The sequence below is a fragment of the Condylura cristata genome, unplaced genomic scaffold (assembly GCF_000260355.1).
Source record: "Condylura cristata isolate star-nosed mole 26May11 unplaced genomic scaffold, ConCri1.0 scaffold00018, whole genome shotgun sequence".
Taxonomy (NCBI): domain Eukaryota; kingdom Metazoa; phylum Chordata; class Mammalia; order Eulipotyphla; family Talpidae; genus Condylura; species Condylura cristata.
The window spans coordinates 41,177,723-41,203,918 of record NW_004567119.1 but is presented as its reverse complement, the minus strand read 5'-3'; the positions used below and the strand labels follow the sequence as shown (position 1 = coordinate 41,203,918).

General features: G+C 53.7%; 1 protein-coding gene across 4 annotated transcripts; it reads left to right on the top strand.

The window, feature by feature from the left end:
- Positions 1 to 3,429: 3,429 nt before the first annotated feature.
- On the top strand, positions 3,430 to 26,196 carry SLC41A1 (solute carrier family 41 (magnesium transporter), member 1). Of its 4 annotated transcripts, none has more exons than XR_001145597.1 (12): positions 3,961 to 4,331; positions 5,920 to 6,962; positions 14,234 to 14,341; positions 15,364 to 15,435; positions 16,073 to 16,217; positions 16,341 to 16,487; positions 17,073 to 17,220; positions 18,030 to 18,109; positions 19,071 to 19,205; positions 19,438 to 19,586; positions 23,748 to 24,185; positions 25,357 to 26,196. XR_001145597.1 is itself a non-coding variant. In XM_004685558.2 (12 exons), the coding sequence occupies exons 2-11, from the start codon at positions 6,588 to 6,590 to the stop codon at positions 23,931 to 23,933; spliced, it is 1,545 nt and encodes a 514-aa protein (XP_004685615.1). In that variant the 5' UTR covers positions 3,961 to 4,331; positions 5,920 to 6,587; the 3' UTR covers positions 23,934 to 23,937; positions 25,357 to 26,196. The 4 variants fall into 4 exon arrangements, 3 of the variants coding, with proteins under 3 accessions (XP_012582410.1, XP_004685615.1, XP_012582409.1); XM_004685558.2 differs by having other exon boundaries at positions 23,748 to 23,937; XM_012726956.1 differs by lacking the exon at positions 3,961 to 4,331 and adding an exon at positions 3,430 to 3,485 and having other exon boundaries at positions 23,748 to 26,196.

Sequence of the window (26,196 nt, the reverse complement as noted above, 5' to 3'; positions counted from 1 at the left end):
CAGAGGTGCGGAGAAGGGAGCAGATTCACCAGAGACAGAGTAGGAAGCAGACCAGGCAGATTGATGAAGTACACTGCTGAGGGGAGAAGTGGACGGGAGAGGAGAGGTCTGCGCCAGGTGGGTCAGCTCCCTGGCCAGGGATCAAACTTGTGCTGAAACAGCTGCAGCTAGCTTCATAGTGTTGTGATTTAACCTGTTGTGCCAGGAGGGAAGGCCCAGATTATTTCCTTCTGGAGGATCTGGGGGAGGTGTGCTGTGAGTCTGTGAGGATGCTATCACAGAGAATGTTCACCTAAGGTAATAAGATTCAAAAAACTTCTGGCCTCACCTGCTATCATGTCAGGGAAGGAGCGGACAATTGTGAGGGGGAAAAAAGTTACAGAAAAGAGCAGTAGCATCCAACAGTCTTCCTAGAACATGGGGGGGCTGGCAGTGACCCCAGTGGTCTTCCATCTTCAGAATGAATAGTATAGGCCATAGGAAGTTAAAAGCAGATCTAAGAGAGGAATAGGAATTCCTCTTCTTAGAGGAACAACAAAAGTCTCAAGTGAACGTCTTCAGAAAGGAAAGTAAATGTAAAGGTTCTCCAGGAAGTTTGTTGTATTCTGGGCTAATTCCTAAGGTGAAAGATCAAGAGCAGCTAACAAGCTTTGAAGTGGGCACATCATGAAGTAGAGAGACCTACAAAGACCTCCAGAGGTGCTTGTCATACAAAGGTCTACTGTGATGCTCAGAGACTCTCACTGTCTCCTTGACACCTCTACCTCCACCACCCCCAGGTGAGTCTCCCCTTCTGAAGCATGTAGCTGGCTTGCTACCTGCTACTGGTTCTATCTTTTCATCGGTGACCTCTACCCCCTATATGTGTTCTTGTCTCTTCACAAATTATAGTTATTTCTGCTCTTTCGGTAGGGAAGGGCTGGGTGTCTTCCTCTTTCCAAGGTCACAGCTGGCTAGACTGGAAGGAAGCTTACTCCCTCCGGCTGTTCTTGGTGTTTGATCCTAGAAATTAACACAACACATGGCAAATTATCTGGATAAATCTCATCCATCTTATCCATCATTCATTCAATATGTTTACTGAGTACCTACTGGGTGCCAGGAGCTTAGAATAGATTAATGATCAAAATAGACATAGAGTTTATAGTTTTGAGTCTGAGTTTCAGAAGCCCCCTCAAACCAGGATGCTTCCTATTTATATACTCATAAAAATATTTGGAATACTATAAACAACTTCTTATTTAAAATATATAGAGAATTCTTACAAACCCATAAGACAGAAAGTCCAATAGAAAAAGGACAAAATATTTGAACAAATATCCCAGTGACAAATAAATATATTTGCTTAACCTCATTAGTTAACCTCAAATTCAAAACACAATGAGATACCTCTACACACCCAGCAGGATGGCTAAAATTTTTAATCACTCATATTGACGAGAACAAGTATTGATGAGGATATGGAGCATCCAAAGACACTGATGGCGAGAGTGTAGTTGAAAATTAACTTCATGGCATTTACTAACACTAAACACATGCCTCCTCTAACTCAGTATTTCTGTTACTAGGTATATCCAACAGAAATATGAACATTAATGTATTAAATGATAGAAACAAAAATATTATACATTACTTGAGTAACCCCAAACTGGAAACAATTATCAATATCCATCAACAGAATAATAGATAAATAAATTGTGGTATATTTATTTAATGGACTACTATACAGCAATGAAAAGGAACGAACTATTACTACCACATATTATGGACCTGTTTCACAAACATAATTTGAGTGAGCGAAGACAGGTGCAAATAATACCTACTGAATGGTTTCTTTTATATAAAATCCAAAAGCACACAAAACTAATCTATGTTGTTAGAGGTAACCTTTAGGGAAAGAGTAAGTCACCCATGGGAGCACTGGAGCATGACTCCAGGTCCCTGGGTGGGGTTCAGAGCAGCGATGTGCCTGAGGAGAGGAGAACTCAGTGCTCGGTGGAGATTTTGGTTGTGTGCACTGCTGCACGCCTCCTACCCTCACACAGCTACCTGAGCAGTATGGACCAGGATGACCCACACATACAACAGGCACCACCCCTTCAGCATTCGGGATCATTCCAGTTCAGCTTTGGGACATTTGTATCAAGGGCCTGCAGCCTCCCTGAACCCAATAGAGGAAATGTGACTGGGACATAGGTGGAGGGTCTCTGGATGCTAACAATCCTCTATCCTTGAATTAAGTGGTTGTTTTATGAGTGGTGGTTATATCATGTGACCTTACACATCTGGTATATTTAGAACTAAAAGAACACCTACAGGATTGGGGGTGATAAAAAATGGAAGATGGAGTAATAACATATGCTTCGAAGGGGTAGAGGATGATCGCCTACTTATACCTCTAAATAATATACAATGTTGTAAACCAATAAAAAGGAGAGTGAAAAGGAAAGAGAAGGAAGATTGGGATCTTATATATAAATGGCTGAGCTGTGACAAAGGGGATTGAAGAACCATTGAATAGAGTTGGGCAGGAATTGTCTCCTGCCTTATATTGAAATGACATCAGCTTGAATTCCTCATCCGACCATTTGCCCCATCCATAAAAGGATCCTTTTAATTGTAGTCCACTCTTCCTGGTCTAGCAGTTTCTTATGCCTATTGGCAGAGAGACCCAGTGTTTGCAGTCAAATTGGGGTGATAAGACACTAATATTTCCTCTGTTAGGTCCAGAGAGACTGCAGGTCCTTGATACAAATGTCCCAAAGGTTGACTTGGATTGTTTTGGATTGTTGAGGGGTTGTTTTTGCTTTTTTGGTTCTTCCGGTTCCTTCTTGTTCGGTTGGTTTTTTGGGGTTGGGGGGCGTGCAGCAGTGCACACAACCAAAATCTCCACCGAGCACTGGGTTCTCCTCTCCCCAGGCACATCGCTGCTCTGAACCCCACCCGGGGACCTGGAGTCATGCTCCAGTGCCCCATGGGCGACTTTCCGGGAGGAAAAAGGGCAGGAAGGAACCAACGGTCACAGTTTCCACTGAGAAGAGGGAAAACCCAGGGGTGTCGGTTCCTTTATGGGGGCGGTCACACCTCCCTGTACAAAAACATCCCAAAGAGAACAGGTACTGAGTGTACACTGGTGAGGTGGAGATACCCCAGGGAGGAAGCCGTAAGAGGTGGGAACACCCCTCTTTGATCCGGCAAGATGCGTCAGGGAAAGTTGGATTTCGTTTCGCCGGGATGGAGACTTCTCTCCCGATGCTGCCGCCAGGGTCGGCCGGTCAAAGGTGCCGCCCCTACCTCAGGTGGCACGTGTAGGACCCCAGCGAAGATCCCATCTCTCTTCCCTCCTGCCCGCCCATCCCCACCCCTTTCTAGGCTGGGACGGTATATAAAGGCAAGGTCCGCCAGGGCTGAGCCATTTGCCTAGTGAACGCGGAATCGGGCGGAAGCGCGAGGTGGCGAGAAGGGGAGCTGTGTCCTAGAACCAGGTAGGGCGACTCTCTTCGGGTGCAGAGCGCGGGGAAGGGGCACCGCGGCGGCCGCCCGGGCCGCCAGCGAGGCTGGCTCGCTGGTCCCACTAGGAGCTTCCCGGGTCTCCCCGCCTGCGGCTCAGGGCAACTCAGGATGCCCACGCGGACGCGCTCGGGCGCACAGCTCCGCAGACCAGCAGGTCTCCCAGGCAGGGCAGGGCGGGCCCCTGAGGCTGCTGGAACCCAGGCCGCCGGCTGATGGGCGCGGGGCCCGCCAGCCCGCCGCGGGATCGCGACTGGCAGCAGCTCGCTTTCCTTCTAGCTCAGCGTCTCCCCAGCGCCCCGCCTCCGGGGCCCTGAGCGAAGGAAAGGGGCCGGGCCACGCAGCGTCCGTCCCCTCCCGGGTTTCCATTGGCTGCTGCAGTTGTCCATCCACAACCTATTTTTGATGGAGGGGTGGGGAGTGCCACCCAGTCTGCCCTAGATCACGTTTGCCACTAGCAGCCAACCAGTCGGGCCCAAGTCCTCCGACTAGAAGCGATTGGGGGCGAGTGAGCTCGGCCCCACAGGCTCTCGTCGGGGTCCCCCTAGCCTAGGCCCGAAGCGGTATATCCTGTCCTCCCTGGCCACCTCCTCCTCGTGGAAGCTGAGCTGCGGCCTCGCTGGAAAGCGGAGGCGAAATGTAGCGAGCCGGGGGTCGCGGGTGGACGGTCTCCTTGGCTGGGGGTGTGGGAGGGCACTCCGGGGGTCGAGGAGGACTGCTGAGGAGGAGTGATGAGAAGAGGGGGCACCCTGCACCCCCCGAGACCACGGGCTCCTGCTGCCACTCGTCAGGCACCCCCCTTCCTCCCCAGCGAGGGCCAGGTCAGTCCTGTCGGGTCTGGGGGAGCGGGCGGCCGGGGGCGGGAGGCCTGGCGAGCTGCGCATTTACGGAGTCTGAGTCCAGGAGAGGCGGAAGAGGCCACCCAGTTTCTTCTCCCCCTCCCGGGGCTTGGGGACACGAAATGCGTCTTTTTGTGTGTGTGCCTTACCTCAGGGCATCCTGGTCCACTTTTGCTTCTTTCATCCCGGCCCCCAGCTCAGTCAGGAGTCCTTACAGGAAGGGCTGAGGTATTGGCTTCTCCTCCTTCCAGCCCCTTTTGAGGTTAGGTGGTCCGCCAGGAAGCCGGAGGAGGCCCTAGGGGCAGGTTTTAGCAAACTGAAACTTTTTGGGGGGCATGTGGGCTGTGGATTCCTGCGCAGAAGTTTCCTCCTGGGTCTCTACTGAGGATCTTTGAAGGAACCACAGGACCCAGTGTAAAGTGATTGGAAAGGGAGCCCGGATGACTTGAGTGGATAGAAAGAGAAGTAATTCCCATGGGCCAGTTACTGGCATTGCAGTCACCCCTTGCCAAACCAGAGTTGACTAATTGTGTTTGGAATACTTAAGACTCGGTTCACCCCATCTGGGAAAATCCTCTTAAGTTTTGCGTTTTTTTTTTTTTTTTGGTCCCCTCCCCCCGCCCCCTCTTTTTTCTTACACAAGCTATTTTAGTGACATGGGATGGGTGGAATCAAGCCTGGGGATCCTTTTAGGAGAGAAAGTGGGGCTGTTCCTGCATTTGGAACAAGCACCCTTTGGCTTATTCTGCTTTGTTTTTTTGTTTTGCTTTGTTTTATTTATTTATTTTTTTAGTAGCTGCTTTTGTTTTTTGCTTTTGTTTCCTAAGAATTCCATTATGTCCAACTCTCAGTAACCCAGGGGAACAGGGTGAGCCTAGGGAACTGAAATGTGTGCATAATAACCAATAGTCTTACCCCTTCCTCCTTCAAACTGAGATAACTCCCTTCTCCTATCTGACAAGCTCCCAAGGCCGTGAGCAGGGGAGAGAAGTGGAGACAGGCCTGGGTCCAAGTCAGCCTCTGAGCTCTTTGTAACAGTGTTGACAGTCAAGGACAGGAGTGGAAGGCCTCTGGCTCTTGGCCTTCCGCTGGCAGGCTTGCCCCACTGCTCAGGGAGCCCTGGTTTGTTGTTTTTTCCTCCCTGGGGGCTCGGGTATTTGGGAGTCTGGGGACCTTCACTCAGTGACAGATTCTCCCTGTTTATTTGCTCTGTGGGCTTGGCTGTCCTGTGACTGTGGCAGGGAGTTTGTGACTAAATTTGTCGCTGACCCCTGCCCCTCAGGAGGCCACACCTAAATAATCTTTGATGGACTCTTGACGGGCGTTCAAAAAGGGGTCTCCCTCCAGGACATCTTGCCTCTCCCCAATTATTTGTGGGGCGCTGGGGTGCCGGTTAGAAGCGAGGAGGAAATATCACCTGCGGGACTCCTGATGTTGCAGGCCAGAATGGGTCATTTTAGTGTCAAGAGAGGGGCGGGAGCAGGTTCTCTGTGTTGGCCTGTGTTGTAAATCCACCAAGTGGTTCTGCTGTGTTGTAACATTCTTTCTTGTCTTCTTCCTTCTCCATAAGGTGTTCCACACAGATTCTCCAGACTTTAAGAACCAGGGATTTGAGGAGGTACGAGGTCTTCTCAGAAAGGAGGGAACTCTCTGGAGGAAAGGGGAAAAGCAGCAGACACTGCCCTGGGACCAGCAGAATCCAAAGAGCTGCGGGAAGCCTGAGGAACCCAGCCTGAGGCAAGCGAAGGAGCTGCAGCCCCACATCGGGGCTGTCTTCTGAACGATTTGAACACAAGCTGTTTTTCTTGGAAGAAGGGCCACCTTAGAAGGCACCCCAGACTTGGCTGGGCTCTTCCATCTGGATGCCCCCTGCTCCCAGGAGCCTGCCTCTGTGAACCAAAGAAGATAAGAGACCAGATCAGTTTCTCCCCCCCCCCCACCCCCCACCCCCGAGCACAGCACTGGTGGCCGGAGCCAGCGTCTACACCCCTGGTGATCAGCTACAGAGTCTGTTGGGGGCTTTTTTGTTTCCCTCCAGCCTGTGGCTCCAGTGCTTGATGGGGCTGCCTGTTGCTAGATCAGCTTTTGCAGTGCCTGGTAGGAGCAGAGAGCCGTGGGGAGAGGTCCCGCGGCGCCCAAGCCTGGGTTCACCCCAGGACTAAGTTCTTTCCCAAGTTAGAGAGGGAAAGCCAAAGCAAAAAAAGAAGAAAGTCCCCCTTCCCCTCCTCCCTTCCCGTCATGTCCTCTAAACCAGAGCCGAAGGACGTCCACCAGCTGAATGGAACTGGCCCCGCTGCCTCACCATGCTCTTCAGATGGCCCCGGAAGAGAGCCCTTGGCCGGGACCTCAGAGTTCCTGGGGCCCGATGGGGCTGGGGTGGAGGTGGTGGTGACTGAGTCTCGGGCCAATGCCAAGGGGGTTCGGGAAGAAGACGCCCTGCTGGAGAACGGGAGCCAGAGCAATGAAAGCGACGACGTCAGCACGGACCGGGGCCCCGCACCCCCCTCCCCACTCAAGGAGACCTCCTTCTCCATCGGGCTGCAGGTGTTGTTTCCCTTCCTCCTGGCAGGCTTCGGGACGGTGGCTGCAGGCATGGTGCTGGACATCGTGCAGGTAGGGCCCAGTAGGGACGCTCTTCACGGGGAGCCCGGGCCGCTTTTCCCCCTGGGACTCTGACTGCTGGAGCTTTCTGCCCAACCCCATGCAAAGCAGCTGCGCTTCCTAGAATACTGTTTCCCTTTGGATCATGTCCTGGGTTTCGTCTTGATCTGGTTACTTTCTACAGAAGCCTTGAGGAAGCCCTGTGGGCCCTGGGAGGTGGTCGGGGCAATATTGCTTAACAGAAGCAGAACTGGTTCTGGAGTGCAGGCTTGGAAGAGGAGAAATGGGATGGGGTTGTTGCACCTGGGCATTCCTGCTGAGCCTGGCCCAGGAGGAGATATTTAGTGGGTAGTCTCTTTAGACTGTTCCCACCCCGGGTTTCAAGAATACCTTGGTGTACAAAGCTCAGTTTCAAGTCTCCTCTCCATCCCCCTGCTGGGCAGGTATTTGTCCAGCTGCCAAAAGCGGGTCTCAGATTAAGTGCTTAACCTGTTTGGGGTCGCTTTTCTGTCTGTAACAGAAAAGGGGAGTGGGAGTGGACACATGCTGTCTGATGCATAATTTGGGGGAGTTGGTGTGACAAGATCTGGAATGCTTGTTATGTGTCATAAACGGGGACAAAGTGTAACCAGGTCTAGGCAGAACTGTCTCTCCTGTTTGCTCCTTACCTGTCTTTCATGAGCCTGCCCAGACAGAGGGCTCTTTGTGAGGCTACTGGGTAGAATCAGGGCTAACAATTGGCAGGACCTGGAAGCTAACAGCCAGCGATGTGCTGGGCAGTGGTTTGTGGGACTCCCCAGAACCTCGAGGTCAGAGATTTTTGGAGTCTTATTTCCAGATAAAAGCTTTTGAAACACAATGGGCATGCAGAGCTTTCTGAAAGCGTGGATTCACCTCCGGCCCTCATTGCATGTATCCAGTTCCTTCCACGTGTTGGTCTCCGTCCTAGGTACTCTGAGGAATACAGAGGCTGGAGATCTGGCTTTTGCCCCCTGGGCCCCTCCCCCCCCCCACACACACACATGCACCCCTCTGACAGCATATCCCTGACCATGAAACCCCCCGGGAGAGCATGGAGTTCAGCACCACCTCCCCTGTGCTGGGTCAAGCCTATGAGAGGCGTGTGGTTGATGGTGGGTCCCTCTGTGCCTGTATCCAGGCAGCTGGGTTCAGCGGTGTCTGCTTGGACCACCTTGGCCTGAGTCCTTCAAGAGAACCCGGCATCTCCCACCCCTAATGAGGGGCTTGCTCCTGTCCTATCCGCCTTGTGCTAACTCCCTTCCCTCGTCATCTGCTTCTTAAGGATTGTCCTCTTGGAGGTTCGAAAGGCCTGGAGACAGCCGGGCTTGGGATCCTTCCCTGGCTACGGCCCCTCTCCCAGGGCAGAGAACCGGAGTATTGAGAGAAGTGAGTCTGGAGTCAGGGCAATTTCTCTGCCTCGATTCAGAGTTTTTGAATCCTGGTTTGGTGCCTACAAAGGGAGAGGGTGGATGAATTTCTGGATATTAATGGGGATCATTTGCTGGACTCTTCTGGGGACCCAGGAGCTGGGAAGCATAGCTACATCCATTCTGTAGCTAGGGAACGTATCTCTTAGAGGGATTAGGGAGCGTGTCCCTGGTCATCTGATTCCCAGCCCTTGCTGGTAACCTCCGTGGCCCTTACTCTTGCCTTGTTTTGCCAGTTGGTGAAAAACTTCAGCAGGAATCTGCTTTCTTTGTCTTCCCCCAAAGAACAGGGTAGACTGCAATCTGGAGCAACTGGAGTTACAGACTAGCATGAGCAAGAACAAAGTTGTCCCCTCCCGCCCACATATCCAGAAAACTCTACAACTGTAAGAGGCTCTGACATCTTGTACCAACGCCACCTGCACCCTATGCCCATAACTAGACCTGGAGGGGAAGCGAGGACCCTGCCTGGCATGCCCACGGAGAGCCAGCGCTTGGCCTCAGTCTGGCTCCTAGACTCAGCCCAGAGCTGGGGCCCATTGGCGAGAACGACAATGGCTAGTTTGTCCTTGTCCCCTCCCCCGGCCTCCCTGCCACAGCTGGGCTCAGCAGGCCCTGCAGATGGCTGCAGTGACATCATGGGGGGGTGGGCACAGATGGGTGCAGAAGGACCAAGCCATGGGACCACAGGGGCTGCTTACACCACCGCCAGAGCAGCCATGGGGGTGGCCCACCGCAGATTCAGGCCCAGCAGCAGCTTCTAAGTTGCATACTTTCACCCCGCTTCACAAGCTGAGACGCCTTCAGTGTGACGGTCTGCGAGGCCTGGGTTGGGGGTGCCTAGGGAGTGTCCCCAATGCCTCCGGGCATGAGCAGAAGCCCACATAGGCTCAGATGTGTCATTGGGCCAAGACCTCCATCTACGCCACGACTGCAGAAGACCCAGTCTGGAAGGCCCACGTTTTCTCCTCTTACTGGCCTCTTCCTCACTCTGCCCACAGCCAGGCTTTGCAGGGGGTGAGGGCAGACCAGCAGCTGGAAGTAGGGAAGGGCTGAAGAGACTGTCTGCTTCAGCTTCCCAGGTTGGGAAGACAGGCTGGGCCAGGTTGGGGTGGGACATGGGGGCCTCCAGCTGCCTGCTCCCTGCCTCCTGGTTCTGTCCCAGAAGACTGCAAGAGCCTCTCCCCCTTTTCCCGGCAGCCTTTGTGAGGGCCAGGGGTGGCAGGAGGTAGAATTCCCGGCTGCTTTGCCACAGGTGATAGGCACTCCTGGGTCTTTTTTTTGAATTCACCACTCACTCACAAAGGATCCCAAACACCTCCGCCTCTGGCCATCTCTACCTTCATGGGTCTCAGCAAAGGTCTCCAAAAATGAGAGTGAGTGGCAGCATGGGCTTGGGGCGAGAGGGAGCACCCATAGTAGCTGCTGGCATTCCCAGGCAGGGCACACAGAGTCCGTCTCACTTGACCACTCTTCTCCACGCTCCGAGCAGCCTGGGTGCCCAGGCATTGCCCTGGTGCCCTCTTCTTGTGGTTGCAGCTCTTCCTGCCTTTCCTTGCCCACTGCTATGCTCCTGCAGGGGAATAAGTCTTAGGCAGAACACTTGAAGGTGGGGGAGGTGGGTGCATATGTGAAGGCAGAGGAGGGGAGGAATGGGAGAGGCAGGGTAGAAGAGGAGAAAGCTGCCGGCGGCGGGACCACTGAGGCTCAAGACTTCGGGTGGTTGTGCTGAGTCAGGAATCCTTCTGGGCTTGAGGGTGCTGGTGCTCGTCCTCAGTCCCACCATTCCCAGCCCTGCAGAGGAAAGAGAGAAAGGGAAGAGGAGCTGCCTCCTGACGCTCTGTAGATGCCCCCGCCCCAGGGGGAGCGGACAGCCCTTCCCTCCCAGCAGAGCAGGGAGACGTGGGTGAAGGCTTGACTGGCGGCTCTGCTGGCAGGTTTGACTTCTGGGGCAGGCGCTCCCAGCAGGACAAATGGAATGGGCCTGAACTAGGCCAAGGAGGAAGGAGAGGCGAGACTCTGGCCTCAGCCCCTGCCACATTCACCCCGTGCATAATTTCAGGGCCTCCTGGCTTCTGGCTGCTTCCCTATCCCCAGCACCTCTTCCCAAAGGAGGGTGGGGGGACCCAGGCCACCCCTGCCTGAGCTGCTGCTTTAGCAGGATTCTGTGAATGGTGAAAGTGTATGTGTAGGAAGGAATCAGCCTCTCTCGTGCAGGTGTCGGCTAGGACAGCTCTGGACTGAGGCTCAGGTGATGTGAATTCCAGACTGTTCTGTGCATATCGGGAAAATTTTTCCTTAAGGGGGTATTGTAGTCATTCCCTTGATTCTGTCTCTCACCCCATCTGCTGAAACCCCATACTTTCCAAGTCCTTGTGTAGTTAAAAGGAGAGGTTGTGTATCCTGGAAGGTAGAGGAATTTGGGGGAGCGTGTGTTGGCAACCACAGGGGCTTAGCTGAGCTTCATACTTCTTTTCTTCTTAAAGAATCATAAAGACCAGGAATATTCCTTACAGATGATTCAGAAAAGATTACTTGCCCACACTGGAATATTTCTCCACAGGCTTCTCAAGCCGCCAGAGCATACACATCCCCTCCGCCCACGTGGAGAAGAAGCTGTTCACGGCCCTGGCAACCGTGGGACAGACGGTTTGCAGCGAGGAGGGGCAAGGAGGCCCTACCCTCAGAGGGGCTTCAAAGCCCCTCACTAGCCCCACTATTGTGAGGGGAGAGGCAATAAAGGGAATTCTTGCCCTCAGGAGCTGCGTCCAGTTTAGACAGGAAAGGGGGAGCTGAAGCAGAACACAGCCTGGCCAGCGGGGAGCCGGGCCCAGCGATAGGCAGCAGCCTGTCCAAGAGTAACAGTCCACTAGCTCCTCCAGGGCCGGTGCTCACTGGGGCCACCCTCTCTCTGGGGCTCCAGGAATCAGAAGATATTCATATCCCCCCAGTGTTTAGAAAGGGGCGGGCTCTCCCTGTGCGTGCTTGAGGATGCAGCAGATATTGTGAGGACCAGACGCTGGGGCCAGGTCTCCTTTCCCTCCTTACTCTTCAGAGAGGGGGTCCCCAAGAGAATCCTGAGCCCGCCACCTGTGAGGGCCCAGGCAGAATGCAGGTCAGGGGAGGCCCTAACCTTGTGAGTCCCCCAAGGTCTTGAGAGAGCCTTCTCTGGTGCCCCACTCCTACCCTCCCACACACATTCAAAGAACTGACGAGAAAAGAGGTTTTGCTTTGTCGGCACCCCTTGCCCAGTGTCCAGTCTCTCCTGGCTTCCAGCCCTTTCCCCAACCTCCTCTCATATCCTCGCTCATCTTTGTGTATGTATGATGAAAAAATAGTAGTAACATAACATGTATCATTGGAACCACTTTTCAGTATAAAATTCGGGGTTGTGAAATGTATCTCCAGAAGCTTCACCTTGCAGAACTGCAACTCTGTGCCCATTGAATAGCCCCTCCCCCTCCTCCAAGCCCCATACACCCCCTTTCTACTTTCTATTTCTATGGATGTCAGTACCTCATGTAAGTGGAATCATACATGATTTGTCTTTTTTTTTTTTAAAGATTTATTTATTTATTCATACAGAACTGGGGTACAGGCCAGAGATGCGGAGGGTGAGAGACAGAGACAGAGTGGGGAGCAGAACAGGCAGATCGACGAAGTCCACTGCTGAGGGGAGCAGCGGGCGGGTCAGGAGAGGTCTGCCACGCCATGTGGACTCCTCCGGGGCAGGCGGGGATCGAACTCATGTGGAAGTGGCGTAAGCTTCTTAGTGCAGTGCTTTAACCTGCTGCGCCACCAGGGAGGGCCCCAGGATTTGTCTTTTTATGATGGGCTTATATCACTTCATCGCGTCCTAAAGGTCCGTCTGTGTTGTGGAATACAACAGGATTTCCTTCCTTTTTAAGGCTAAATAATACTCCATTGTGTGTATCAATCCTATTGCATTTATTCGATCATTCATCCCTGGACGGGCGCTTGGGGTGCTTCTACCTCTTGGCTGTTGAGAGTTAACGCTGCAGTGAGCTCAGGGGTGCGAACATCTCTTCGAATCACTGCTTTCAGTTCTTATGGATCTAGATCCAGAAGTGAGATTGCTGGATCGTAGAGTAGTTCTATTTTTAATTTTTAGAGGAACTGCTGTAGTATTTTCCATAGTGGCTACATCATTTTACATTCCTGCCAGCATTGCACAGGGGTCCAGTTTCTCTCCATCCTCCATAACACTAGTTCTTTTCTAGTCTGTTCTCTGTTAACGGTAGCTCCTCTAACGGGCATGAGGTGGTATTTCATTGCTGCTGACTTCTGCAGCCTTGTTCTAATACTAGTCCTTTAGAAACACCTCACCTCGCCCCTGAACTGTACATTTCACAGCCAGGAGCCTGAAGCTCTTGTGACTTGTCTCAGCCCCCCTTTCCCCGTGTGGGGAGGACTTGGGGAGACAGCACGAGGCTCCTCCCTGTGGTTTCTTGTAGGAGAACCAAGACTTTCAGGCCAGTGCCCCTGCCCCTTTCAGCACCTTGCTTTCCGCCAGCAGTTCTACCAGCCAAGGTGCCCAGGCACGTCCGCCTGGCCGCCTGCCTGCTTGTCCCTCTTCAAACCTGAAGGCTTTCCATCCTTAAAACAAATAAAGGAATCTGTGTCCTCTCAGGATGGAGGAGGGAGACCCAATTCCAGCCTTTTTTTTTTTTTTTTCCAGTCTTCAATTTCTGTTGCAACTAAAGTAGCTTTCGGACAGCCAGTCCTGTTCCCTCTTAGTGCAATGTGTGCAGTGTGCTCTTAACTGAGCCTCAGTTTCCTCCTCCACAAAGTGGGGTAAAAGTAGCCTTTGCCTGGCTGAGTTGTCGATAGGGTTCAACTCGACCTGGGTCGTGGCTCAAGGAGCCGATGGGAGAGCCAGGCTGATAGCTGGTGTCTCCTGGCTCCCAGACCACTGTTCCTCCTGCAGGGTGTCCTTGCCTCTCCTGACTGAGAGATGGGGATGAGATGTGGGTGACGGGGTACAGAGGAGGAATAAAAAGCTTTGTGTAGACCAACTATCAGCGGTTTGGGACAGTCTTGGTTCAGACCTGTTGTGGTACGGACTTGTTGTGGCTGAGGCCCAAAGCCCTTGGAGAGAGAAGCCAAACAAACTCTTAATCTCCCAGCCCAGCCCCATGGAGCCCAGCTCTCCACAGCTGAGACAACACTACTCAAGGCCGAGGTCACACAGAAACTGCTCTGAAGGCAAGGGGGTTGGCAATCGCAATCTGAGGGGGGACCACAGAGGAGTTTGGGGGTGTAAGCCAGCCCGGGCTGACTTCCCTGTGTCACACCAACCTGGCTCCAGAAAGCAGAGAAAGTAGAGCCATGTTGGGGTCTTCTGACTGGGGGAGACCTGTTCTCCCCTGTTCTGGGGGACAAGAGGAGGGCCTGTGTTTGGAGGACCATGGATGTGTTTGGGTTCCAGAGGTCTAGGAGTATAGAATGGCTGCTCAACCCTGCCCACTTCCTCCTCAAGCCCCTGATTTCTTTTTATAGTGTTTACTTCTTTTGTAGAAGAACTGGGGCGCAGGTCAGAGGTGTGGGGGATGAGAGGATCCACCAGATACAGAGTGGGGAGCAGAAGATGCAGATCCACCGAAATACACTGCTGAGGGGAGCAGTGGGCTGCACCATATGTGGGTCAGCTCTCAGGCCCCGGATTGAACTCAGGCTGTGGCCGTGATAGCACTGAGATTTAACCCCTGGGGCACCAGGAGGCCACTTGAGCCCCTTCATTTCAGACTCTCTGTTCAACATCAATACCAGGCCTTTGGGGCACTGAAATTTCTGGGTTCTGTTTTTACCTTGCAGCACTGGGAAGTGTTCCAGAAGGTGACAGAGGTCTTCATCTTGGTACCTGCACTGCTGGGGCTTAAGGGGAACCTGGAAATGACCCTGGCGTCGAGGCTGTCCACTGCAGTGAGTGTCCTGGCCTGGAGGAGCGGGCCACACAGAGCCCAGGCAGCATCGGGCGGACGGGGGATCACAGGCCTTTCCTGTCCACCCAGGCCTGGGGTGTGAGGCTGTGCTGGGCGGGTATAGGGAGATCCCAGGCCCGGTGTGCTGCCCCTGGGCAGGGGCTCCCTGCCCAGCGTGGTTCCCAGGCTCGGTTTCTGGGTGTCCCAGTGCCCCTGGCTCTTGCCCCACCCCCTGCTTCACAACTGCCTCGTGACTGTTTATGCAGCTTGGGCAGGAGAGCGTCATGCTGGTCCCTCCACCGGCGCAGATGGGGGCCTCCTCTGATCTCCAGCCCTACTCTGCAGCTGGGCAGGAGCAGAGCCAGGCCCTCCCGGCCCCCTCCCGCCCCATCCCCTCTCCCCTTCTGCCGCTTGCTCTTCCTTAAGGGTCTAGATGGACAGGGCCTGCTCGCCACTCCCTCCTCCCACAACCCCGTGGGGCAGCCTTGATGCTGCAGAGGCTGAGCTAGTCACAGGGTTGGGGGAGTGGGGGAGGAGAACTAGAGGCAGTAAAACTCGGGAACCTGGGAAATCAGGGGACAGGGATGTCCCTGCATGGCCACAAGTCTGGCGAGGACAGCAGAGAAGTGGCAGCCAGCCTGGCCCACAGCTCGCACTGCTCCTGGCCTATCCCCTCAGCACCTCACCCCTACCCAGAACTCTTGAAGCCCCAGTTTAGCAAGCTGTCTTCAGAGCCAGGGTCTTGCTGACTCGTAGGAAGGAGCCAGATGAACACCCAGGGGTCCTCTGAGAATGGGAAGGGGTGAAAGAGGGGAGTGCCCAAGGCCTAGCTGCAGCAGCTCAAGGCACCCTCACTTCTTCCCCCTCACGGGATCCCCTCTGATCCTGCCTTACTCTTCCTGGGAATCATGTCCAACCTGAGTCTCCCTCATGCTCTGTCTCCTGGCTCGGGCAGGGTCCTAGCGGATGGAGCTGCAAGGCCTTTTTCCGGCTCAACTGCAATCCCTTGCCCTTCTCTCCCAGGCCAACATCGGGCACATGGATACACCCAAGGAGCTCTGGCGGATGATCACCGGGAACATGGCCCTCATCCAGGTAAGAGAGCAGGGACCAGGGAGGTGGGCTCAGCTGCCCCCCGAGTCAGGAATCTGACAGGCTTGACAGGCTCATGAGTGGCACTATGGCATGCTGATGACCTGGCGTCTCCAAAGCGGCACTAGGAGGGAACCAGGTAACCCTCTGGAGCCTGCCGGGTTACCAGAAACCTGCCCAGATCAGGAGGGCCTGGCATGTCCTGGGTGAGACCTCGACTGCGCAGGGCCTGAGGCCCGCAGATGAGACCCGAGAGCAGACTCGAGACTGTTTAAGTAATCTTGACTGCACGTTCCCGTCTCCCCTTGAAGTCATCGTGTTCGGGCCTGGGAGTCCTCCCCTGTAAGTCCCAGGCCTCGTGTCTGTTCCGAAGGCTCGGGCTTGTTGAACCCAATCCCCGGAAGGACCTTTCTTGGGCCAGTAACGTGCCTTGGGCTCCCCTGCAGGGTGCTCTGTCCAGGGCGAGTGTCTGGTGTGAAACTAAATAAATAAAGACATCATTCCAGCCTGGGAGGACTGGACAGTCCAACCCAGCCAGCCTCCTGGGGCTGCCGGGGCCAGGGAGAGGTCTGACGAAGCGCTCAGCAACTTCGGCAACGAGGCTCCTGCTGCAGGCCTCTCCGCCTTGCCACCCTCGCAGGTGCAGGCCACGGTGGTGGGTTTCCTGGCCTCCATCGCAGCCGTCGTCTTTGGCTGGATCCCCGACGGCCACTTCAGTATCCCGCATGCCTTCCTGCTCTGTGCCAGCAGCGTGGCCACGGCCTTCATCGCCTCCCTGGTGCTGGGTAAGGAAGAGAGGGCCAGGGGAGTAGGGATGGGTACCCCAGAGTGTGCACTGTGTCTGGCACCTCCAGTCTCTTTTTGCTCGGTGACACCCCTTGTCGCCTCGCCTGCCCGCCCCGCTCCAGGGATGATCATGATAGGAGTCATCATCGGCTCACGAAAGATCGGGATCAACCCAGACAACGTGGCCACACCCATTGCCGCCAGCCTGGGCGACCTCATCACCTTGGCGCTGCTCTCAGGCATCAGCTGGGGCCTCTACCTGGAGCAGAGTAAGGCTGACGCCACCGAGGGAGGGTGGGCTGACTCTTCGTGGCACGGGGAGAGAGACGGTAGTGGTTTTGCAAATGTGTGAGGAGGTCTTCCATGCTGTTCACCTTTTGGTAAAAACATGGTTTGGGATAACTCTGACCTTAGAGAGATGAGGCCACAGGCTGCAGATTCATGCAGCCGGCAGGGCAGTGGGGAAGTCCATTCTCCTTGATCCTTCCTCCTCCTCACTTCCCTTGGAGGAGTAAGATGGCTACCAACAAGGAAAGGCTTGGTATTATTATCTACTAAATGAATAGGGGCTTAGAGAGGAGGCTGAGATCAGATCAAGAAACCTGGAGTCTCGTCTGCACCCTCGTGAAAAATCTAGTGGCTGAGGGGTGCAGCCTCGGCTCCCTCGTCTACAAAATGGCAGGGGCCGGCCTCGCCTCCCTCCTGGGTGTCCGGTGGGGCTCAGATGGGCTGATATGTTCACTAAGTTTTCGGGGTGGTGTAGCTGTTCATCTGTTGGGACATTTGCAGGCCAGGGGTGCAAGGAGCAGGGACCACACCACTCACCCTATTTGATTTGATGTCTGCTTCTCCAGACAACTGGCAATACATCTACCCCCTGGTGTGTGCCTTCTTCGTGACCCTGCTGCCTGTCTGGGTGGTCCTGGCCCGACGGAGCCCCGCCACCAGGGAGGTGTTATATTCGGGGTGGGAGCCTGTCATTATCGCCATGGCCATCAGCAGGTAGGACCTTGGCCCGTGTCCCTGCCTTCCTCCCACCCTGCAAGATTCCCTCTTCAGCCCCCAAGAGAGGGAATATGGCATGCACCCCGGGCATGCCTTCACTAGTGTGTTCCTCACATACCCACTGTTGCAAACGACAACCTGTGAAGGGGGTTTCATTGGAAAGCAGAAGGTATCGGCTTTGGGAGCTTTAAGACACAGCTGGGTTCAGATGCCCCAAATGTTCTACCTCTCTGCCCTGATTTTTCCCTGTGTTGACCTGCAGATCCAACTTTCTGTGTGTCTTATTCTTACAAGTCCCGGTGAGAAGAGGTTCTTTCTCGCCACAACGCCACAAAGTCTCATCATCAAATAGTGTTGACTCTTGTCCAGTCCCGGGGCTACCCCTGAACCATCACAGTGGCCTTGGGGTGCGATGCTCTGTTAGGGTCGTCTAGCCCTCACCAGACCAATGTCTGAGTTTGAGAGGCAGTTCCCTGAGGAAGAGCCGGGGCTGATCCCAGAAGGGGAGATAAGGACTGAGCAGGTTGAACACCCGTGACCTTGCCAGACAGATGACCCTCAGGCGGCTCCTCTCGCCAGTATGGGTACAGCAGATGGCTGCCTGGACGGCCACCTCCGGCTTGCACTGAGGTCACTGTTCCAAGTCAACCCATTATAAGCAATAGCTGGTTCTGGCTGGAAGATGGGAGCCCCTGGCGGCACTTGGCCCCCCTTCCCGCCAAGGCTGGATAGGACTGTGCCCTTGTCCTGAGACCAGAACAGTCTCTCTTCAACGGTCCCTTGTCATCTTGTCTTTCTGTCTGTAGTGTGGGGGGCCTCATCTTGGACAAGACTGTTTCAGACCCCAACTTTGCAGGGATGGCTGTCTTCACGCCTGTGATTAATGGTGAGGTCGCCTGGGATTAAGGGTGAGGTCTAGGCATCAGCTGCCAGAGAAAAAGGAGAGGATTGATGGGGAGGGTTGAGGGGTCAAACCTTGTACCAGTCAGGGTTCCGGCAGGCAAGAGAATCCAGCTCAGGGTTGAAAGCGGGGACTACACTCAGAGGGGAGAGGAAGATAGAAGGTCCAAGAAGAAAAATTGGAGTACCGAGAGATTAGCACAAGCCGGAGTCCTCAGGGGTGACAGGGAAATTGTGTTCAGAAGCCCAGTGAGAGCCCTTTGCTGCCACTCACAGGAGGGGGTTAGGAGAGGGGGCCCCTCCAAAAAGCAGGGAGGGCTCAGGAGGGAACACTGGCCGGCTCTCTCCTCCCACCCTCTCTGATTGCCTATTGCTGCCTCCCATTGGACCAGCAAGGGCCCCTGGGCAAAGTCATCTAGAAGTCAGATGCCATCTAGGGGCCTCCAGGCCTTGGGGCAAGGTCGAGAAGAGCAGGGAATAGGTTGGGGGAGGGGAGGCAAAGAGAATACTAGCACAGTTCCTGGGAGACATCTGAGTCCAGAGCTCAGACCTGATATTGAAATTGGTTCCTGGAGCTAGTGCAGAGTATCAGCACGTGAGCCGGTTGGGAGCAGGAGCGGGGGCGGCGGGGTGCCGGGCTCCCCCTCAACTGTGTGGGGAAGCAGGTGTGCGGACTGTGCAGCTGGAGGAACCAGGCTCCCGAGTCTGCAGGGCATCTGCCTGTGTCCTTCCCTGCACCCCCAGCCTCATCTCAGGCAGGGGAGGGTGGGAGGAGCTGGAAGACTCCCTGGAACAGGGCTGTCTCAGTCTGGCTCCTCCTGGGGAGGAGCCTGTGGGCTGTCCCCGCACAGAGCCTGGAAAAGGGAGGCCAGTGCCTGTGCGGTTAAAAAGCAGAACAAGGGATCATCCCTCCCCGCCTTTCCTTCCCCCCATGTCTGTGTCTGCAGGTGTCGGGGGCAACCTGGTGGCGGTGCAGGCCAGCCGCATCTCCACCTTCCTCCACATGAACGGCATGCCCGGGGAGAACTCGGAGCAAGCCCCTCGACGCTGCCCCAGTCCTTGCACCACCTTCTTCAGTCCAGGTAACAGCAGATTCCTGCCCTCCGCGGTCCATGGCAGCAGCCCCAGAGGGAGGGGCCACAGCCATGTGCTTGAGAATCAGGGGAGCTGGGATGTGCAGTCTCCACCAGCTATTCTGGAGGGCAGAGCCAGGCTTCCCAGGAAGCCGTGGGCGCTGGGGAACCCCAGGATGAAGAGGTGGAGACAGCCTCCCCCCACCGCCCCTCCTACTCACCCCTGTCCCCCCTGCCTCAGATGTGAACTCGCGGTCGGCCCGGGTCCTCTTCCTCCTTGTGGTTCCAGGACACCTGGTGTTCCTTTACACCATCAGCTGTATGCAGGGCGGGCACACCACACTCACGCTCATCTTCATCGTCTTCTACATGACAGCTGCACTGCTCCAGGTACGGCCCGCGAGCCACGGCCAGCCTGCGTGTGGACACTTCTTCTCTGACTAGGAGGCTGAAGGCAGATAAGCGTGGCGCCGGGGCTCAGAACGGGAACCACTAACATACTATGAGGCTTTGGTCCAGTTTTACCTCTCCAAGCTGGGCGATACATTTGCAAATTGAGGGGGGTGGATGGTGGTTGTCAGGCAGGGGATGCAGAGAGCAGGGCCGGTGGACTTCGTCTGTCGCCCCTGTGGGCCTCACTGGCATGCTCCACTTCACCCTGTTTTACATGCCAGACTCTCGGGAGATTTCATTTGAAAGAGAGTTTCACTGCTTCAAAAAATTTGTCAAAATCGCTGCACTCGGGCCTCCCTGGTGGCCCTGGGGTTAAAGACACAGCACTAGGAAGCTATCATCAGCCACTGCAGCTGATTCGATCCCTGGCCAGGGAGCTGACCCACATGGCGCAGCAGACCTCTCCTGACCTGCCTGCTGCTCCCCCTCAGCAGTGCATTTCAATCTATCCACCTGTTCTTCTCCCTTCTCCGTCTCTGGTGAATCCTGTCACCACCACCACCCCCAACTCTGGCCGATACCCAGCTCTTATATGCATAAATAAATAAATTGGAAAAAGCAATCACTGCACTAGGTAACCTCCAGGGTCACATTCAGTCTTGCCCTTCCATAATACAGTGACACTTTCTCCCTGTTGTATTATTACATTTTTTTCAACTTTGTATTTGGAAAAAATTTTAGATTCATAAGAGGTTGCAAAAATATGTAGTGGGAGGTCTCGTGTGCTCTTCACTCAATCTCCCCCAACAGTAACAACTTGTATAGCCAGAGTCTGAATCGTGATAGGGATCCGCTGAGCACAGCTCGCAGCGCTCACCCAGACGGCACCAGAGTGACACGCAGCTGTTGTGGTTGTATGCATCTGCAGAGCTACAGAGCCACCCCTGTAGCCCAGGTGTGTCACCGCCAGACACCCTATGCTGCCAGATAGTCAAGTCACCCTTATTGTTACATTTAACAATTTTTTATAAAAGATTGATTGATTGATTGATGCGTACAAGAACTGTGGTGCAGGCCAGAGGTGCAGGGGAGGCGAGAGGCTTCACCAGAGACACAGTGGGGAACAGAACAGGCAGACTGATGAAGTACACTGCTGAGGGGAGCAGGGGGCGGGTCAGGAGAGGTCTGCCGCGCCATGTGGGTCAGTTCCACTGCCGGGGACTGAACCCATGCTGCAGTGGCTGCAGATAGCTCCTCAGTACTGTGCTTTAACCCACTGAACCACCAGAGAGGACCCACATTTAACAATTTTATGAATGTTTTCTTACTAACTAAGAGTAATCATTGTTCAGGGCTTGTTTGTTTGTTGTTGTTGTTTTTAACTTTTGTGTGTGTGTGTGTGTAGAAGAACTGGGGTACAGGCCAGAGGTGTGAGGGCTTAGAGGATTCACCTGAGACAGAGTGGGGAACAGAACAGGCAGATGGGTTAAAACGCACTGCTGAGGGGAGCAGTGGGGAGACAGAGGTCTGCTGTGCCCTGTGGGTTACTCCCTGGCTGGAATCGAACTCAGGTGACAGCACTGAGAGCCAACCCCAAGGCCATGAGGGAGGCTCTGTCCATGTGCTTTTTAAGAGTTCATGGTGTAAAGTCCTCTTCTCACTCTCCTCCGAGGCATCTGTTTCTCTTCTGCACAGGCTTTAGTAGTTAACTTTTTCGCCTTTATCCAAGTGTATTCTGTGTTTATACAAGCAAGTATATATATATTTGTTTCTCCTTTTTTTAACACACAGCTAACATACTATGCACACGCTCTCTACCCTTCTTTTTTCACTTAATTGATCTTCCAGGTCATTCCATACCAATACTTGCAGAAAGTGCCCTGGTTTTTGTTTTGTTTTGTTTTATAGTATAATAGCTTATTTTTACATCATTTTGTACATTTTTTTTTTCATCTCAATTGTAATCCCCATGTGTTTCCCATCACCAAGTCACCCATGTGCCATCACCATAGTCCAGTGAGTGCGCTGGTTTTTTATGCTATATTGTTTTCTGTCCTAGAGAAGTACCATCATTTCATTCAACCAGACCACCACTGGCAAACATGGGACCCCCAACTTTAGAAAGGCTGCGTGTTCGGGCTTCTTGGCATTGCTGGCTGAGATTCAAGCATATGCTCTTTCCCTGCAATGGTCACCTTGCAAATTGGGGTTCATTGCCCTCAGTGGGAACAGAGTAGGGGTGAAGGTCAGTTCTACTCTTACGAGCCCAGATGCAAGAATCTGAGACCCCTGGGGATCCAAAAGCCAGAATTAATACTTATTTTCTGCTAAGGGTCTGTGGCTGGAGGTTGAGGGTCCGTGGCTGGAGGTTGAGGGTCCGTGACTGGAGGTTATCAGTCGGCCTGTGCTGGGAAGGAAAGCCTCAGCTGTTACCTATTAGCAGCTCCCTGTGGGGGTGCTCACGTGTCCTGTCTTCCTAGGCTGTGGAGGGCGCAGGCATGGTACTTGATCCCCATAAAGATTCCTTCTGATCTCTTTGCCCTTCTTCCCAGCCATGTGCCTGGAGGCCTGATTAGGAGGCTGGAACATGGGGACAGCTGCAGTCAGGGCACGTCCCCAGGTCCCTCCGGTCGTGGTCTCTATTTGGGACACTCCTGCAGCTGCTGGAGAGGGTGTGAAGTTCAAGAGGTCTGGCTCTCGCCCAGGGCCAGGGCCAGGGCCATGGAAGTACAAGGCTGTGTGTGCAGCACAAGGGGAAGGTGAAGGGCGCTGGAACTGTCTGGTTTCTTTGAAAAGAAGGCAGGAAAGTGACCAAATCGTGGTAAAAATAAGCAACATTTCTGGCTTTTGGATCCCCAGGAGTCTCGGGCTCCTGCATCTGACCCAATAGGATAGAATTTACATACCATGGTATTTGCAAAGTACAAGAAATAAAACTCTCAAAGCACTGTGTTAGAGCTTGATCACTAGAAACTGTTTCATTTTCACTCAGATGCAGTTATTTATGAAGCCCAGTTGTTAAGAAGCATAGATCAGATGCACCTCCTACTTAAAGGGGCATGTGAATTGTATTTAAAATGCAGATTCTGATTTAGGAATTTAGGAGTTCTGCAGGGAGACCTGAGACTCTGCATTTCTTCTTTTTTTTTTTTTTTTAAAGATTTGTTTGTTTGCATATAAGAACTGGGGTACAGGCCTGAGGTGGGGGGCGGTGAAAGGATTCACCAGAGACCGAGTGGGGAACAGAACAGGCAGATAGACTGAAATACACTGCAGAGGGGAGCAGCGGGTGAGACAGGAGAGGTCTGCTGCGCCCTGTGGATCAGCTCCCTGGCCAGGGATTGAACTCGTGCTGTAGAGAGCTTCACAGTGCTGTGCTTTAATCTGTCGTGCCGCCAGGGAGAGCCCCAGACTCTGCATCGCTAACGAGTGCCCAGCTTTTATGTTACTGCTCCTGTACCCACTGGTAGGGTTCTAATCTAGATCAGTCTTGGTTGTCTGTAGTAGGAAGGGAAGCAAAAGCACAGATAAATCCAAAATGTCTTTTGAGTTGATATGCCAGTCTGCCCTATGTTTAGCTGACTTATTTGTAATTCTAATTTTCTAGAACTCATGTTCAACTAAACTTGCATTTTCTGAACCCACAATAGCAGAATGGGAAGGGTCAGGAGGAAAGCTCAGAATAACCAGCTGTTTCTCAGACAACTGTGCCAGCAGAAGCCTCAAAAACTGTCCTTATTCCACTCTGAACAAAGGAATCGTCTCTGTCTCCGCATGAAAAGCAAATTTCCACCCCCAGCCTCGGGCCAGGCTCCCAGGAAAGCCAACAGGGCAGAGAGGGATTTGACCCAACGTGGGATGGCCCGGAACTGGAGGGCAGAGAGCTGAACAGGAGCCACAAGGTGTAGACAAGGTGTTGGTCAGTTTAGGAGCAGAAAGGAACGCTGACGTGGGGCCAGAAGTGGCAGCATCTTCCTTTCTGAGGAGCTCACGCTGGCCTGTTCCGCTCAAGATGGTAATGGCAGTGAGAGGACACAGGGTGCCAGGGAGGAAAGATGAGCTGCCCCAGTGAGGCTGTGGACAGCCGAGCCCGACCGTGTGGCCTCTGGCTCCCCCTGGAGCGAGGTCGCGGCTACAGACTGGCCTTTGTCTCGGCAGGTGCTGATCCTCCTGTACATTGCGGACTGGATGGTGCATTGGATGTGGGGTCGGGGCCTGGACCCAGACAACTTCTCCATCCCGTACTTGACAGCTCTGGGGGACCTGCTTGGCACCGGCCTCCTGGCACTCAGCTTCCACGTCCTCTGGCTCATTGGGGACCGAGACACGGATGTCGGGGACTAACCTGGTCACTCAACCTTCTGCCCACCCCTCTGCACTTTCCATTTGAATTTTTTCTTTTGCTCCCCAGCCCACTCCACGCTCCACACTCCTGCCTCTTTCTAGGACTTCACTCCAATACCAAATTCTCATTATTTTCAATGGGAATTTTTATACATGAGCCAAGTTTATATCAGCAAAATTCAGGAAGGACAGATGGACTGAGATAAGCAGTACAAGTAGATTTTTGAGACAATCACCAAGTGCAATTTCATGGTGGGTGCCTCCAGTGACGTGGATTGGGGTGGGGTTCCGTCTGGGATCTGGGGACTCTGGTTTAGCTTTTGCAACCTTGGTCTTGGCCCTGATGAGAACCCCTTTCTCTGTGGGCTCTGGTTTTTTAAATTTTATTTTGTTTTTTTCTTTTTGGTTGAACAGAGAGATAAATATCACTCTACACTCCCTCCATACTCACACACACACACACACACACACACACACACACACTTTTTGTAGAAATGGACCAACTTCAAAACACTAGGCAGGAGATAGCTGTGCCAGCCCAAGAAAAGAGCACAGTGCCTAGCCAGTCTGTGTACATGCCCCTCCCCGTTTGTCTGATGAAGGCCACCAGCCCCTCCCGCCAACCCTCTGCCACTTAACTGTCCCAGCCAGGGAGAAATAAGCAGCGGCCTGGTCTTGCTGTTGGCCACGCCCAACCATAGGTTTGCCAGAATCCATGTCCTCCCTGAGACCAGATTCTTCGTTCCTGTCCAACCTTCATCTTTTATTTCCTCTGAGCACTACCTTCCCCAGAGCTTGCTGGCCTGGGTTCGAGATCAGGGTTGGGGTATGGGTATGTGGAGGATGGTTGGGAAGTTGAGGGCAACCAGGCATTTTCATCACTGCTGTGTCCCCTGAGGACCTAATCGCGTGGTCCCCTTAGACGCTGTCATGTGGTAAAATGACCCATCCCGCCATGCCACGGAGGTTGGGCTTTCCTCTCTCGGCTCTTGCTCGCAGGCATTCAACACTCATTCCTTCACTCGTTCAGGAAATCGCAGCCCCCTAAGGTGGGTTCTTCCGCAGGCGTGTTCTGAAGCCTTCACCGAGCAATATTTATCCTGGTATGTGCTGGGTACACTGCCAGGCGCCAGCTGGCCAGTGGTGTGGAAACACAGCTCCAACCTCACCTCATTGCCCAAACGCCAGATGAACAGCTCCTCTAACTATGGCCCCTGTGTCTGCACCTGTGTTCCCAGTCGAGTTCTGTCTCCTTCTCCTCCTGGGTCCCACCTCTGCACCACTGGCCACAGCCAGAGCCACAAGCCCCATTGCTCAACCAGTGTTCATTTCCCTAAACCACCCTTCCTCTACTTCTCACCAACCCCCCAAAAAAGAAGTGGCAGGCTGGACATCAACTGCTACTTCTCCTTTTCTCCACCAGAGCAAGACAACGGGTGGTGAAGCCTCCACATCTGCCCCACGTGACTCTGAACAGACTGAAAATGTGTCCACACAGACGTGGACGAATTTGGGCATTGAGATGCAGGCTTGTTCTGTCCCCCTTGCAGCCTCTCATACACCGCTCTGAAGCCCCAAAGGCCCCCGTTTGGCAAGGCACGGCCCCATCTCTTCCCGACAACATGCCTTATCTGGGAGCGTGCCCCTACCTCCAGAGGCCGTCCTCCTCCCACCCTGTGGAGACTAGAACCTTAGCATCGAAAGGGAGCCCAGGGGTTACCGAGTGGGTGGGGGAGCTGTGTCCCACAGAGCTCATGAATACCAGCGGTGTTTCTGCTCCCCTCGGGCTTTCCTTCATCTTGTCCAAACACGTTTGCACAGACTCTTCTTGTACATGCACCGAAACCAAACCCCCTGGCCCTGAGACTGACCCTGAAACCTCCAGTCACCCCTGCCCCAGTCACTCGCCCCTTAGCTCTGGAGTTCAGCCAGGCTGCCCTGGAGGACTCTGGAGCACCTCCTTTGCTGAAGGAGCAGCAAGATGGGTGTGCCCCAAGTCCCCCCTGAGTGCAAGCCACAGAAGGACTGCGGGCAAGGGAAAGAAAATGAAGGTGACTTTCCCACAAGATTCATTTCTTTTTCCCTGGTTGCACAAACTGCATGTTCTGGCCTGGAGGAGGAGCGACACTGGTTTACTCCTGACCCCGTAAGAAGCTACAGAACTGTGTCTTAAGAGAATTATTTATAGTTGCTATAACTGAATTGACAAATGTCAACATAACTGATAAATTATATTTGGTAAAATAAAGCGGATGTTTATTTA

What these genes read in the sequence shown, in the direction of transcription:
- SLC41A1 (XM_012726956.1), top strand. Translation starts at nt 6,588, where the DNA reads ATGTCCTCTAAACCAGAGCCGAAGGACGTCCACCAGCTGAATGGAACT. An exon ending in CATCGCCTCCCTGGTGCTGG is followed by an intron (nt 16,218 to 16,340) that starts GTAAGGAAGAGA and finishes GCCCCGCTCCAG; the next exon opens with GGATGATCATGATAGGAGTC. An exon ending in CACCACCTTCTTCAGTCCAG is followed by an intron (nt 19,206 to 19,437) that starts GTAACAGCAGAT and finishes CCCCTGCCTCAG; the next exon opens with ATGTGAACTCGCGGTCGGCC.